Raw genomic sequence first — 16,871 nt, 5'->3', positions numbered from 1 at the left:
TGGGTCAAAAAGGATCTTGCTTGATTTATGTCATAGAGTGTTTTTCCTATGTTTTCCTCTAAGAGTTTGATAGTGTCTGGCCTTACATTTAGGTCTTTAATCCATTTTGAGTTTATTTTTGTGTATGGTGTTAGGGAGTGTTCTAATTTCATACTTTTACATGTAGCTGTCCAGTTTTCCCAGCACCACTTATTGAAGAGGCTGTCTTTTCTCCACTGTATATGCTTGCCTCCTTTATCAAACATAAGGTGACCATATGTGTGTGCGTTTATCTCTGGGCTTTCTATCCTGTTCCATTGATCTATATTTCTGTTTTTGTGCCAGTACCATACTGTCTTGATTACTGTAGCTTTGTAGTATAGTCTGAAGTCAGGGAGCCTGATTGCTCCAGATCTGTTTTTCGTTCTCAAGATTGCTTTGGCTATTCAGGGTCTTTTGTGTTTCCATACAAATTGTGAAATTTTTTGTTCTAGTTCTGTGAAAAATGCCAGTGGTAGTTTGATAGGGATTGCATTGAATCTGTAGATTGCTTTGAGTAGTAGAGTCATTTTCACAATGTTGATTCTCCCAATCCAAGAACATGGTATATCTCTCCATCTATTTGTATCATCTTTAATTTCTTTCATCAGTGTCTTATAATTTTCTGCATACAGGTCTTTTATCTCCTTGGTAGGTTTATTCCTAGATATTTTATTCTTTTTGTTGCAATGGTAAATGGGAGTGTTTTCTTAATTTCACTTTCAGATTTTTCATCATTAGTGTATAGGAATGCAAGAGATTTCTGTGCATTAATTTTGTATCCTGCTACTTTACCAAATTCATTGATTAGCTCTAGTAGTTTTCTGGTAGCATCTTTAGGATTCTCTATGTATAGTATCATGTCATCTGCAAACAGTGACAGCTTTACTTCTTCTTTTCCGATGTGGATTCCTTTTATTTCTTTTTCTTCTCTGATTGCAGTGGCTAAAACTTCCAAAACTATGTTGAATAATAGTGGTGAGAGTGGTCAACCTTGCCTTGTTCCTGATCTTAGTGGAAACGGTTTCAGTTTTTCACCATTGAGGACGATGTTAGCTGTGGGTTTGTCATATATGGCCTTTATTATGTTGAGGAAAGTTCCCTCTATGCCTACTTTCTGCAGGGCTTTCATCATAAATGGGTGTTGAATTTTCTTGAAAGCTTTCTCTGCATCTATTGAGATGATCATATGGTTTTTCTCCTTCAATTTGTTAATATGGTGTATCACATGGATTGACTTGCATATATTGAAGAATCCTTGCATTCCTGTAATAAACCCCATTTGATCATGCTGTATGATCCTTTTAATGTGCAGTTGGATTCTGTTTGCTAGTATTTTGTTGAGGACTTTTGCATCTATGTTCATCAGTGATATTGGCCTGTAGTTTTCTTTCTTTGTGACATCTTTGTCTGGTTTTGGTATCAGGGTGATGTTGGCCTCGTAGAATGTGTTGCGGAGTGTTCCTCCCTCTGCAATATTTTGGAAGAGTTTGAGAGGGATAGGTGTTAGCTCTTCTCCAAATGTTTGATAGAATACGCCTGTGAAGCCATCTGGTCCTGGGCTTTTGTTTGTTGGAAGATTTTTAATCACAGTTTCCATTTCAGTGCTTGTGATTGGTCTGTTCATATTTTCTATTTCTTCCTGGTTCAGTCTCAGAAGGTTGCACTTTTCTAAGAATTTGTCCATTTCTTCGAGGTTGTCCATTTTATTGGCATAGAGTTGCTTGGAGTAATCTCTCATGATCTTTTGTATTTCTGCAGTGTCAGTGGTTACCTCTCCTTTTTCATTTCTAATTCTATTGATTTGAGTCTTCTCCCTTTTTTTCTTGATGAATCTGGCTAATGGTTTATCTATTTTGTTTATCTTCTTAAAGAACCAACTTTTAGTTTTATTGCTCTTTGCTCTTGTTTCCTTCATTTCTTTTTCATTTATTTCTGATCTGATCTTTGTGATTTCTTTCCTTCTGCTAACTTTGGGTTTTTTTTGTTCTTCTTTCTCTAATTGCTTTAGGTGCAAGGTTAGGTTGTTTATTTGAGATGCTTCCTGTGTCTTGAGGTAGGATTGTATTGCTATAAACTTCCCCTCTTAGAATTGCTTTTGCTGCATCCCATAGGTTTTGGGTCGTCGTGTCTCCATTGTGATTTGTTTCTAGGTATTTTTTGATTTCCCCTTTGATTTCTTCAGTGATCACTTTGTTATTAAGTAGTGTATTGTTACCCTCCATGTGTTTACATTTTTTACAGATCTTTTCCTGTAATTGATATCTAGTCTCATAGCGTTGTGGTCGGAAAAGATACTTGATACAATTTCAATTTTCTTAAATTTACCAAGGCTTGATTTGTGATCCAAGATATGATCTGTCCTGGAGAATGTTCCATGAGCACTTGAGAAAAATGTGTATTCTGTTGATTTTGGGTGGAATGTCCTATAAATATCAATTAAGTCCATCTTGTTTAATGTATCATTTAAAGCTTGTGTTTCCTTATTTATTTTCATTTTGGATGATCTGTCCATTGGTGAAAGTGGGGTGTTAAAGTCCCCTACTATAATTGTGTTACTGTCGATTTCCCCTTTTATGGCTGTTAGTATTTGCCTTATGTATTGAGGTGCTCCTATGTTGGGTGCATAAATATTTACAATTGTTATATCTTCTTCTTGAATTGATCCATTGATCATTATGTAGTGTCCTTCTTTGTCTCTTGTAATAGTCTTTATTTTAAAGTCTATTTTTTCTGATATGAGAATTGCTACTCCAGCTTTCTTTTGATTTCCATTTGCATGGAATATCTTTTTCCATCCCCTCACTTTCAGTCTGTATGTGTCCCTAGGTCTGAAGTGGGTCTCTTGTAGACAGCATGTATATGGGTCTTGTTTTTGTATCCATTCAGCCAATCTGTGTCTTTTGGTGGGAGCACTTAATCCATTTACATTTAAGGTAATTATCGATATGTATGTTCCTATTCCCATTTTCTTAAATGTTTTGGGTTTGTTATTGTAGGTGTTTTCCTTCTCTTGTGTTTCTTGCCTAGAGAAGTTCCTTTAGCATTTGTTGTAAAGCTGGTTTGGTGGTGCTGAACTCTCTCAGCTTTTGCTTGTCTGTAAAGGTTTTAATTTCTCCATCAAATCTGAATGAGATCCTTGCTGGGTAGAGTAATCTTGGTTGTAGGTTTTTCTCCTTCATCACTTTAAATATGTCCTGCCGCTCCCTTCTGGCTTGCAGAGTTTCTGCTGAAAGATCAGCTGTTAACCTTATGGGGATTCCCTTGTGTGTTATTTGTTGTTTTTCCCTTGCTGCTTTTAATATGTTTTCTTTATATTTAATTTTTGATAGTTTGATTAATATGTGTCTTGGTGTGTTTTTCCTAGGGTTTATCCTGTATGGGACTCTCTGTGCTTCCAGGACTTGATTATTTCCTTTCCCATATTAGGGAAATTTTCCACTATAATCTCTTCAAATATTTTCTCAGTCCCTTTCTTTTTCTCTTCTCCTTCTGGGACCCCTATGATTCAAATGTTGGTGTGTTTAATGTTGTCGCAGAGGTCTCTGAGACTGTCCTCAGTTCTTTTCATTCTTTTTTCTTTATTCTGCTCTGCAGTAGTTATTTCCACTATTTTATCTTCCAGGTCACTTATCCGTTCTTCTGCCTCAGTTATTCTGCTATTGATCCCTTCTAGAGTATTTTTAATTTCATTTATTGTGTTCATCGTTGCTTGTTTCCTCTTTAGTTCTTCTAGGTCCTTGTTACATGTTTCTTGCATTTTGTCTATTCTATTTCCAAGATTTTGGACCATCTTTACTATCATTACTCTGAATTCTTTTTCAGGTAGACTGCCTATTTCCTCTTCATTTGTTAAGTCTGATGTGTTTTTACCTTGCTCCTTCATCTGCTGTGTGTTTTTCTGTCTTCTCATTTTGCTTATCTTACTGTGTTTGGGGTCTCCTTTTCACAGGCTGCAGGTTTGTAGTTCCCGTTGTTTTTGGTGTCTGTCCCCAGTGGCTAAGGTTGGTTTAGTGGGTTGTGTAGGCTTCCTGGTGGAGGGGACTAGTGCCTGTGTTCTGGTGGATGAGGCTGGATGTTGTCTTTCTGGTGGGCAGGTCCACGTCTGGTGGTGTGTTTTGGGGTGTCTGTGGCCTTATTATGATTTTAGGCAGCCTCTCTGCTAATGGATGGGGCTGCATTCCTGTCTTGCTAGTTGTTTGGCATAGGATGCCCAGCACTGTAGCTTGCTGGTCGTTGAGTGAAGCGGGGTCTTGGTGTTGAGATGGAGATCTCTGAGAGATTTTCGCCATTTGGTATTACATCGAGCTGGGAGGTCTCCTGTGGACCAGTGTCATGAAGTTGGCTCTCCCACCTCAGAGGCACAGCCCTGATGCCTGGCTGGAGCACCAAGAGCCTTTCATGCACACGGCTCAGAATAAAAGGGAGAAAAAATAGAAAGAAAGAAAGAGGATAAAATAAAATAAAATAAAGTAAGATAAAATAAAATAAAGTTATTAAAATAAAAAATAATCATTAAGAAAAAAAAATTTTTTTAAGTAAAAAAAACCCAAAAAACTGACTGACAGAACCCTAGGACAAATGGTGAAAGCAAAGCTATACAGACAATATCTCACACAGAAGCATACACATATACACTCACAAAAAGAGGAAAAGGGGAAAAAATAATATATCTTGCTCCCAAAATCCACCTCCTCAATTTGGGATGATTCATTGTCTATTCAGGTATTCAACAGATGCAGGTACATGAAGTTGTTTGTGGAGCTTTAACCCGTTGCTTCTGAGGCTGCTGGGAGAAATTTCCCTTTCTCTTCTTTGTTCGCATAGTTCCTGGGTTTCAGCTTTGGATTTGGACCCGCCTCTGCGTGTAGGTCGCCTGAGGGCGTCTGTTCTTCGCTCAGACAGGACAGGGTTAAAGGCGCAGCTGCTTCAGGGGCTCTGGCTCACTCAGGCCGGGGGGAGGGAGGGGTACGGAGGAGGTGGGGCGAGCCTGCGCGGCAGAGGCCGGCGAGACGTTGCACCAGCCTGAAGCACACCCTTTGTTCTCCTGAAGAAGTTGTCCCTGGATCACGGGACCCTGGCAGTGGCGGGCTGCACAGGCTCCCGGGAGGGGCGGTGTGGATAGTGACCTGTGCTTGCACACAGGCTTCTTGGTGGCGGCAGCAGCAGCCTTAGCATCTCATGCCTGTCTCTGGGGTCCGCGGTGATAGCCGCTGCTCGCGCCTGTCTCTGGGGCTCCTTTAAGCGGCACTCTTAATCCCCTCTCCTCGCGCACCAGGAAACAAAGAGGTAAGAAAAAGTCTCTTGCCTCTTTGGCAAGTCCAGACCTTTTCCCGGCCTCCCTCCCAGCTAGCTGTGGCGCACTAGCCCCCTTCAGGCTGTGTTCACGCCGCCAACCCCAGTCCTCTCCCTGGGATCCGACCGAAGCCCGAGCCTCAGCTCCCAGCCCCCGCCCGCCCCGGCGGGTGAGCAGACAAGCCTCTCGGGCTGGTGAGTGCTGGTCGGCACCCATCCTCTGTGCAGGAATCTGTCCGCTTTGCCCTCCGCACCCCTGTTGCTGCGCTCTCCTCTGTGGCTCCGAAGCTCCCACCCTCCACCACCTGCAGTCTCTGCCCGCGAAGGGGCTTCCTAGTGTGTGGAAACCTTTCCTCCTTCACAGCTGTCTCCCACTGGTGCGGGCCCCATCCCTATTCTTTTGTCTCTGTTTTTTCTTTTTTCTTTTGCCCTACCCAGGTACGTGGGGAGTTTTTTGCCTTTTGGGAGGTCTGAGGTCTTCTGCCAGCATTCAGTAGGTGTTCTGTAGGAGCAGTTCCACGTGTAGATGTATTTCTGATGTATCTTTGGGGAGGAAGGTGATCTCCACGTCTTACTCTTTATTTTTATTTATTTATTTTATTTATATTTTTTTGGCTGTGCTGGGTCTTCGGTTCGTGCGAGGGCTTTCTCTAGTTGCGGCAAGTGGGGGCCACTCTTCATCGCGGTGCGGGGACCGCTCTTCATCGCGGTGCACGGGCCTTTCACTATCGCGGCCCCTCCCGTTGCGGGGCACAGGCTCCAGACGCGCAGGCTCAGCAGCTGTGGCTCACAGGCCCAGCTGCTCCGTGGCATGTGGGATCTTCCCAGACCAGGGCTCGAACCCGTGTCTCCTGCATTAGCAGGCAGATTCTCAACCACTGCACCACCAGGGAAGCCCTCCACGTCTTACTCTTCAGCCATCTTCCGAACTCAGCCTGAATGAATTTTTTAATGTCTATTGTTTTTTTAGGTATACTATAGATATTTCCTCAACAAGTCTAAAACCCTAAATTGACCAAAACCTTATTTAAATCTGTGAATTAGCAACTAAAATAAAATTGGTATTGGTGTTTATAATCATTTAACTATGTAGAAACTTACTATTTTTTTCTTTTCTTCTCTTTTGACTTCAGGTGCAATAACAGAACCCAGTGTGCAGTGGTGGCAGGTCCCGATGTTTTTCCAGACCCATGTCCGGGAACCTATAAATACCTTGAAGTGCAGTATGAATGTGTCCCTTACAGTATGTATATTCCTGTACTTTTCTTGTAAAAAGGAAAGATATTAAGCTTTGTTTTGCATGCATTGACAACATAGTCTCTATGAAAACATAAAAATAATCACATAAATTATATTAAAACGCTGGCTAATTTTAATTTTTCAGGGTCTTACATTCTCCCCACCCTTGGAAGAATTAGGTGTTGCCTGCATGATCCTGCAGCATTTAATTTTGACTATACATTTCTGTATATCAGTATCTATTCTAAAACTCTTTTCTTAATGCAATATAAAATAATATAAAATATTTAGAAAAAGGATGAAAGAGTGGTATGCCAGTACTATATCCCTCCAGGTCCAAGCAAACAGAAATGAAAGTGAAAAATATACTTGTATATATAGTAGTATAGAAAATGATAAATCTTGAATTTGATAGGAGCAATTAAATCTAAGCTTCCTGTGCTGCCAATATATTGAGAAGTAGAAATATATTCACCCAGAGGGAGCAGATTGGAAAGAAAATACAAGGATTACATGAACTAAAACACTCTTTAGAGAATGTATCTTTTACAGTCTCAAGAACTGTGTCTTTGCAACCTTTATGTCAGAAATGATATATACCAACAACTTTTCTTTTTTCTTCAGGAATAATGAAAAATCAATCAAAAATGACACATTCTTTTTGACTTTTTTATCCAAAGGTAGAATCATCATCTCAAAAGAAATATTTTTGATCTGACTAGTTAATTATTCATGGGATACCTTAGTGAAGATCACTCAGGAAATCCTGTATTCTCAAGATTTCCTGAGTGATCTTATGCAGCTCATCCCAGAGGTAGAAAACTCCTGGGATCATAAACAAATCCCAGGTTCCATCTTCCCTTGACATCTCAGAAGAAACAAAGCATCTGGGGGTCAGCAAGTTTACTGTGTCAAGAGGTAGTTCTAGGCTTGCCTCACTGCTGTTTATTTAAAAAGCAGCACATTGCTCATGAGCTGTAAGTGTGTGTACTCCAATAACAATAGAGAAATTTGGCCAGCAAGAAATGAATTGAAATTTAAAAGTAATAATGAAAGCAATCAAGAGAAAATTTCATTGTTCCTTTATTTACAGTGTGATTGAATAGAGAAAGTTTATCTAGGGCAGTTTTATAATCTTACTTTCTTTGTTGTGAAAAAAGCATAAGTGTATAGGTTTTATTGAAATCGCAGTTGAGATTATGCTTCTTATATTGTTATCTCCAGGAACCCTTCTATAAAAATATAAAGCTAAATGACCATTTATTGTTCATTAGTGATACTTTAAAGAAATAAAATTTGTAGTCCACTTTAGAACTGTGACAGTTATACTTAGGTTGCATAATAAGATCTTTGAAATATGTAGAATAGGTATTTCCAAAGGCATTTAAAAAAATATTAAATAAGGTGTGCCTCATTTTTAAAGACAGTTTTAAGAAACTTACAATCATATTACTGTAACATGAAAGCTGAAGAAGTTTTGTCAAATATTTTTTTCACAATTTTTAGAAATTAAAGAATTTCACAGCTGTTTCTTCAGTTTTCTGTATTTCTTCAGAATTCCTTTAAGGATAACTACTCCAAATTCCTCTGCCAAACTCATTCTGAAAAATCATCTCCTTAAATCATTTCAATATAGATAAGAACTTGCTCATACACTTTTGTATAAAAGGATTGTGGTTTACTACAGATTTCCTCTGTCTTATAAATTTTTAGAGTTGGGCAATTTGATTCCTGAATATCCTATATTTTCAGGTTTCTGGTAATCCTGAAAATGTACTGATTGCCTTAGAAGTATGTTCATAGTTTATTAAAATATTTATCTGATTGTTTCATTAAATAAGAATTATAAACAGGTGCAACCACTTTCCAGTTTATACACAGTTTAATTTATATGATATAGTATAATTGTGTTTGTTTAAATTATCTTCAGTATGTTTCAGTTAAAAGTGTAATGCGTAACTGGAAACTCATTTAGAAAATTTAACATGAACTTAAAAGAAAATGATCCAAAAAAATAAAAACCATAAAATAAACTATAGTGACTCATTTGAAAGGTAGGCTCGTTTAGTAGAAAAATGGCCAGATATCAGGAAGCCTGGGTACTTAACAAAAATTCTGGATCCTTTAGCTCAGGCAAGCTATTAAAATTTTCTGGATCTCACCTTATAGACTTTCCCTCATCTATAGTACAGTAGTCCCCTGTTATCTGTGATTTCACTTTCCTTGGTTTCAGTTATCCATGGTCAACCTCAGTCTGAAAATATTAAATGGAACTTTCCAGAAATAAACAATTTATAAGTTTAAAATCATGTGCCATTCTGAGTAGCATGATGAAATATGCCATCCTACCCGAGACGTGAATCATACCCCTGTTTAGTGTATCCACTATATATGCTACCCACTTGTTAGTCAGTCATCTGTAACACTTCAGCTATCATAGTGCTTGTGTTCAAGTAACCCATGTTTTAATGGCCCCAAAGGGCAAGAGGAGTCATGCTGGAAATTTGGATATTTTCTTACTGTGCCTAATTTATAAATTAAACTTTATCATAGATATGTATGTATAGGAAGAAAAACAGTGTATATAGGGTTTGGTACTATCTGCAGCTTCAGGAATCCACTGTGGGTCTTAGAATGTACTCCCCGTGGATAAGGGGTGGACTACTAACAAGTTATGATTTAGTTAATAATAAGCTCTTTTTCTTTTCTCCAGCATAAAAAAAACACTGATTTTTCCAATGCTGAAAATATTCACTTATTAAAATAGCTTTCATTTATTAACATTTACTACATGGCTTATATGTTTACATACATTATTTTATTTAATTCTCACAGTCTCCTCCCTGTTAGGTATGAGTGTCAGCACTTTACTGAAGAGGAAACATACTCAATAGGATAAGTAAAATGTTTCATGTAAAATGTAGAATAGCTAGGAAATGGCAGAGCCAAGAGTTGAGTTTGTCTGTAATACCTGTTCTTAAGGATGCAGCTATAGTTCTCCCCATAGATTTTACCCTTTATATTTTCAAGAGTTATTCAATGGTGTTCAATATTTAACTTTCATCAGTACAGTAATGGTACATAGTGAAAGCAAATGCTTCAAGGGCCCAGACCCTTTTTCTTCTTTCTTTTGCTGCTTACTTTTAAGAGGTTTGTATTCTTTTCTTAAAACAGCTGAATCACTGCAACTTTTATTTTCCCAAACACCTAATGAAGCTTTATGGCAAAGACTAATGTGTGCTATAAAAATACCACCGACAATTTAGAATGAGGCTCTTATCTAAGTAGTAACTTAAAAAGTTGTTTAAATTACCTGTATTATAGGAGAAAATCCTTGTACTTAATTAATATGCTTGTTAAAAGACCCTATTATATTAGTAGCAGACAGACTTCATATTTAGGGTTCAATATTAATATTTGAAAATTTTCTAACTGAACAACTGAATAAACAACCAAACAACAAATACTCTTAGGTTCTGTTTGTTATATAATTTAATAATATCCATTTTCATTTTGAATTTAAGATGATAAACTGCAGTGTATATGGTGATATACTTTGTTATGAATGTTTTCTTAATATTGATATGTGGAAAAATATTATTGATATTTCCTTTTTTTATATATGCTCTGTGTGTATATGTTTCTATGGTACTATTGATTTTTAAGGTGATACTTTTTCATGGAAAATATAGAAAGAAAATATAAAATATAGAAAAACAAAAATATATAGAAAAACATATCAATATTAACGATATATAAGTATATAAGAGGTAGTATAGAAAAATTCAACAAAGTTTATTGTATCACACAGGAGAAGGGAAATTAAAAACATCTAAGATAAGCTTGCAATAATTTTTGCAGAGTTTTAGGAGTCAGTAAATCGGTGTATAAATGAACACTGAAATTTTTAAGAGGACTTTAACCTAAATCAACCAAATGGTGTGGCTTGTTTTAAAAAGATGACAGTAGGAAATAAAATAAGGAAAATTAGGAATTTTAAACAATTTAGTGAGGCTACTGAATTTGTCTTATACTCAGTTTTTTGAGTGTCTTGTACTCAGTTTTTTCCAAATCACTAAAATTGTATTTAATCTTTTCTTTCTACTGTCTGTAATTTCTTGTTTGGGTTCAACAGATACCCTGTTTTGGGGACAGTTGAATCAATACTTTTCTCTGTTCCTGTGACACCTTAGTTCCAGTATGACTTTTATAGCCTTTGCCTTTTCTTTTGAGGTTTGATTTTCCTCCTTCATGATATTTCCTCCCCAGGAGATGACCCAAATATTCAAGAGGTTAAACCTCAGCATTTACCAATGCCACAGTTTTGTTTTCTCAGCTTCCTTCTTCTCACCCCACTCCATCACTTCTAGCCTGATTTGGGATGGAAATTGTGGCATCTTTAAGTAGAGCTTCCTTCATTTAGCCAGTTTACAGGGATGACTTGTGTTAGAGAGAAAACAGTAAAACAACTAACCACCTATATAGAGTACTTCTGAGCAAAAAATCTTTACTTTAGCTTTACTTTATATCCTGCTGATAATTTGTCTTTCTTCCAAGGCATACAGTTTCACACACATTACACTCAAAACGTGTTTGTCTTCTCTCACAGTCCAGCATTTCTCTTCAGTTCTTTGTTTCTTCTTTTTAAAAATACAAAGTACATATTATTTATTGTAGTAATCTTCTCTCCTGGTAGATTTTCTTCGAAATAGATGGGGGAAGCACACAACTGGAGAGCCACTAGAAATGAGTGTTTGGTTAAACCAATCTTATTTTATAGCATTTACAGACTTTCTCACCATTCATATTAGCCATCTGAAGTTATGTATGTGATTGTCTTTATGGAAAAGACATGCAAAACAAGTAATGTTGGAAATTAATATTTATAATTAATTATATAATCTTTTATTTTGTCTTTTTTTTACTAAAAGAAAAAAGTACTATCTTTCAGCATTTAAAATGAACAAGAACCTTTAAATATTTAATTATAAATAACTAAATACATTTTGCAACTAATATTCAACTGAGTGCATATTTTAATATGTTCACACTTTGGTTCCTAGTATGTAAATAAATAATTACACATTTTAAAACTCATGCTGAAATTAACCCATATGTTAAATTTTAAAAATATCACAGAATGTCAAGATATAATTTGATTCCCAATGCCTCAGTACCTTTTCCAGTTTCCGATACATAGGAGACATTCAATAAAGGCATATTGAATGTTTGAAAGAAAAAAGGAAATATGGTCAAAATTTAATCCTCTAAAATCATTATGTTCATTGCTAAAATGACAAACAAAAGAAACTCTTGTCTACACACAAGACCTTATTAATTCAAAGGGAAGATCTATGGTAAAAAATATAGATTATATGAATTTTAGTTTTTCCAAATTGTTTGATGTTGTAATTGTATTCCTCAAGAATGCTAGAATGCTCCTAGCAACCAATCTGTTTTTCATATTATTCTTCTGTATGCCTCCATATAATATAGCAAGTATTGTCCCTTTATAAGAGGAATGTCAGTTATCTAAATTCTTTTTTAGAATGATACTTATAACAAGAACAATAAAATTCTTCCTTTCTTTCTCCTTTTTCTTCCCACCACAGTTTCTTTCTTTTTTCTTTTCTTTTCTTTTCTTTTTAGATATTTGAAATACAACTTTATTCTGATTCTAAACAAAAAGGAATGGGAATGACAGTAACAAACAAGATTCCACCACTGAATACTGTGATGTGACTGTAGCAGTCTTATATTTGGAACTCAAGGAGGAAACAACTGTGTTCCAAAACACCTAAATATGTGGGTCCAAAAAAATGAAGGTTTTTTTTTTTTTAACTGCTACATTCACTCCGAAGCCCATTCATCTCCTTCAGCATCCCAAAGATTAAGCACATGTTCTGCTTAGCTATATAATAAAGTGGCAAACACACTGCACCACTGATATCACAGGACAGTTGCCTATAAAACTAGACTTCTGACGCTGGGCTCCAGCTTCACTTTCTCACAGGTCAGCATCTTCATCCGGGAGGGCAGTTGTCTGAGCAACCTCTAGATCGTGCTCTTACTGCGCTGCCAACGCTGGGTCCATGACCACCTCTGGCGGGGCGAGAGCAGGCATGGCGATGAACTCCAAGTTAGGGTCTCCCATCAGTTTTCTAGCAAGCCAGAGGAAGAGCTTTTCAAAGTTGTAGTTACTTTTGGCAGAAATGTCATAGTACTGAAGATTCTTCTTTCGGTGGAAGACAATTGACTTTGACTTAACCTTTCTGTCCTTAATATCCACTTTGTTGCCATACAACATGATGAGGGTGTTTTCACACACTCGTACCAGATCTCTATGCCAGTTAGGCACGTTCTTGTAAGTAACTCTCGATGTTACATCAGACATTATAATGGCACCTTGAGCTTGGATATAATAGCCATCTCTCAGTGCACCAAGTTTCTGCTGACCAGCTGTGTCCCATACATTGAACTTAATAAGGTCCTCTGTTGGTATGGAACACAAGGGGATGGACCTCAACACCCAACGTAGCTACATACTTCTTCTCAAATTCATCAGTCAGATGACGTTTCACAAATGTAGTTTTACCAGTACCACCATCACCAAACAATGTAAGTTTGAACTGAAGTTGGGGTTCTCCTTGGGCAGCCATCGTGATGTTAACGCGGGTGGGGGCTGCGAGGGCGCGCCATGGCGACGGCGTCTGGGGCGCTGCTTCCCCGCCCGGCTCCCCCGGCCCCCAGGGCCCGGCTCATGCCTGCTCCAAGTGCAGACCGGACAGAGCGGAGGCCTGCTCGGCGCAGAGGCCGGGGGCCAGTTTCTTTCTTAAATAGTTTCTACTTGACAGTATCTTGCACCTAACATAGAATTCATAAAACTTTTGCAAGTGAATCAGTAATTACTTAATAGTTAATTTAAACTTTTATTGTATGTCCTAAATATGAAATATTCATAAAAATTGCTATTATAAGTTTGGAAAACAGGAAGCGTAGGTGGACTACATACTTTCTTAGAAGTTCTCACCCTAAATTCTCTCCTATTCTTGTCTAGCTGCTTCATATGTTTATGGAAATTATTCTCAGCTAGATTATATCATTTGCTTTCAAGACCTCCCTCTTTTATCTTCCTTTCATCACGCAACGTCTATTGCAGACCAGGCACTATGCTAAACACTAGGTAGAATGCTAGGATAAAAATTCTGCCATAGAGGAATTTAGCCAAATGAGGCTCAAGGTCCCCAAAGTTACACTGTTCCTAGTTCAGCAAAGCAACTAAGCACTTCATGTTAGCAGTGCACCTAGAAGACATGCCCATCCCATAGCGGCTGATGTTTGTAGGGGGTGTGTGGGGTTGTATATCTTCAGGGAAGGTTTTCTAGAGGAGATGACTCTTGAGCTGAATCTTAAAGAATGAGTAGACTTTAAAGAGAAGGGCAGTCATTTTTGGCAGATGAGACAATGTAAGATAAGTAACTGTTATCGTGAATATAAAACCAAAACAGTTTGGTGTTTGCATGAAAAACAAAACACAAGAGTGACAGGAGATGAACCCATAGATGGGCAGGGTAGAAATCATGACTTACCTTTATGCTGGGATTCTTCTGAGCCCTAATACCCATCACAGTGTGGAGCACAAAGATAATAAACTATTTTTAATGTAATTAACTAATATATTAATAAGAAATACTTGTTTGCAAATCTGCAAAAACCAATTTTGACTAATTTAAGTTGAAAAATGAAGCCTTTTGTGGCAGGAGGGAGGGTGGGAAATACAAAGTAATAGTTCCAGAATCAAAAGAAGAAAGGTGAAAAACAGGTCTTAAAAAATAAGATCCAGTGATCCAGAGAGCAAGAGTTAGTGGACAGTCTCTTAAGTACTCTGCATTTGGATGAATCAGTTACCAAAATGGTCCATCTGATCTAAGTCCTGTAATGATCTAGACTAGGACATCAGGACTGCATGAAATTCAGTTGTTTCCAAGGAATGAGAATGGGGCTGGCAAAGAGCCTATATATAATTAGAAAGAAACAGATCCCTCAGTAGACTTTTGAGCAAGGGCTGCAGGTTAGTGGTCCTGGACCAGATTCAGCCTGCAGAGGGTTTCCTTAGGTCTCCCAAATCCCTAAAACTCAGATTTAACCTGAAGTCTGGAGAAACACTGGACCTGTATTCCCTTGGGCAACAATAGACTAGAGCTGAGTAGGTGCTGCACCTTTTAAATAGGGTCTATTCTTTGCTATTTCCTGTAATTTCCATTACTTATTTTATTGTACCTGGTTCATTATACTCTTTTAAAATATCTCCTGGCTTCTGAATATACTTAAATTTGCAACTCTTGTCCTAGAGTTGTATCTAGTTGTATCTAGTTTGTATCTAGTTTGTATCTAATCAATGCTAATAGGTGTAAAAGCACTCTAAATAGTTACTATATATTTTTTTTATTTTCAAAATATATAGTATTAAGTTCTTGCACCAAAAATAATTCTACCAATAGAAGTTTATCAGTACGTATTATGGGTTAATCAGTGTGTTAAGTGCTGGGGAAAAGTAGAGTTCGGCCTTATGGATCTGGTGGTCCCGTGGATAAGGCAAATAATAAACACATGAACCAATACATATAATCATAAATGATAAAATGCAAGAAGAAAATAAACACAGTTGTACAATAGAAAACAATAAAAGGGCTAGCTTATATAGGTGTGATAAAAGACTGCTCTCAAGAGAGAGTATTTATTTGAAACCTGAAGAATGAGAATGAGACAGTCAGGCAAAAAGCCTGGGAAAGAGCTTTCAAAGCAGAGAGATCATTAGTTCCAAAAAGCGTGAGGCTGGGAAGAGGTTGGCTTGTCCTAATACCTGATATAAAGTCAGTGTGATTGCCGTCAACATGGGGGAGGGTGACTTGGAGACATACCAACCAGCAATTAGTACTATTAATACCATTAATAATGAAGCAGCAATTTCTTTCAAGTTTCTAGGATTTATTAAGAATCAAAATATGTTTGCAGAATGAAATTTAATAAAGTGATATTTCCTTTAAAATATATATTTTTGAAAATATTACATTCTACAATAACATAAAGGTAAACTTATATCAAATAAACCAAATATCAAATGGCATCAACAGCTAGATAGAATAAATAGATATATTTATAGTGGATTAATAATATGTAAGTGTACACATGATGCTAATTGTAAGGAAACAAGATGAACTGAGAGTATTAAAAAATTAATTGGATTGGCAAAGTTAGGAAAATATTTGATTTAGGAAGTAAAATGTTATTACAGACATAAATAAAGTTGGGGGATTAGTTTACCCATGCTTACTAGCTTTATTTGAAATAGTAAGATTATAGAACTAATGCACTTAAACTTAATTCAAATAAATTTTTATAAGATCCTCAAATTGAATAGCATAAACATGTGAGGTTTAAAGAGACATGGAATATAACATTTTGTTTTTAAAATATACTGCATATGTATGAGAAGAGAAGTAGTGAAAATGTGAAGGTGAGGGTTTTTTTTTTTTCCCCAAAGTGTTTATTGCTAAAAAGATCTTATAGCAAACTTGATGTATGAGATCTAAAGAGTTAATTTTCCAGATAAAATTTTTCTAAATTCTTGTAAAGTCAATTGAAACATTATGAAAGAGCATTGTTAATTTTCTTGTATTCTAATCATTAATCTTATGAAACTAGAAAAAAGTAATCAATTTGCTTAGAAAGTACTTCATTCAAATTTTTCAATTTTAACATAATAGTAGTTCATTAAAATGATTAGTTAGTAAAGGGAAAAATCTACATAAACTTTAATGTTTTTGTTTTATTTCTGAGGAATTTCTCAAATGGTAGGAGATCACAATTCCTGTGAATGTTGTCAATTTTTTAAATTGCTTGAAATTTTTCAAAATCCTGCTATAAAACCCAAATTCTTTTACACAATTAAATACTTATGTGGTAGATTCAATAACGGTCCCTCAAAGAAATCCATAATATGTTATTATAAATAGCAAAGAGACTTTGCAGATTTGATTGCATTAAGGATCTTGAGTTGGGGAGATTATCCTGGATTATCCATGGAGACCCAATCTAATCGTAAATATCCTTATAAAAAGGAGGCAAGAGGTTAATGTTCGAAACAGGAGATATGACAACAGAAACAGAGATTAGAGTGATAAACATTGAAGATGGAGGAAGGGGCCACTAGCCAAGGAATTCAGGTATCCTCTGAGAAGCTGGAAAGAGCAAGAACATAAATGTTCCCTAGAGCATCCAGAATGAGCACAACTCTGCTGACCTCTTAATTTTAGCCC

The 16,871-nt window shown here is 36.7% G+C and overlaps 1 protein-coding gene and 1 pseudogene across 6 annotated transcripts in view; one reads left to right on the top strand and one right to left on the bottom strand.

Moving 5' to 3' along the window:
- Positions 1-16,871, top strand: part of ADGRL3 (adhesion G protein-coupled receptor L3) — an 846,510-nt gene that overhangs the window by 455,879 nt on the left and 373,760 nt on the right. For all 6 annotated transcript variants that reach the window (XM_057547223.1, XM_057547222.1, XM_057547220.1 and 3 more), the window contains one exon: positions 6,447-6,556. In XM_057547223.1, the coding sequence (XP_057403206.1) occupies positions 6,447-6,556 (110 nt within the window). The remainder of the gene's footprint in view (positions 1-6,446; positions 6,557-16,871) is intronic.
- On the bottom strand, positions 12,422-13,211 carry LOC103002077 (GTP-binding nuclear protein Ran-like; annotated as a pseudogene).

Source organism: Balaenoptera acutorostrata, chromosome 5 (assembly GCF_949987535.1).
Source record: "Balaenoptera acutorostrata chromosome 5, mBalAcu1.1, whole genome shotgun sequence".
NCBI lineage: Eukaryota > Metazoa > Chordata > Mammalia > Artiodactyla > Balaenopteridae > Balaenoptera > Balaenoptera acutorostrata.
The sequence above is the reverse complement of the archived record's forward strand: the minus strand, read 5'-3'. Positions and strand labels throughout refer to the sequence as shown.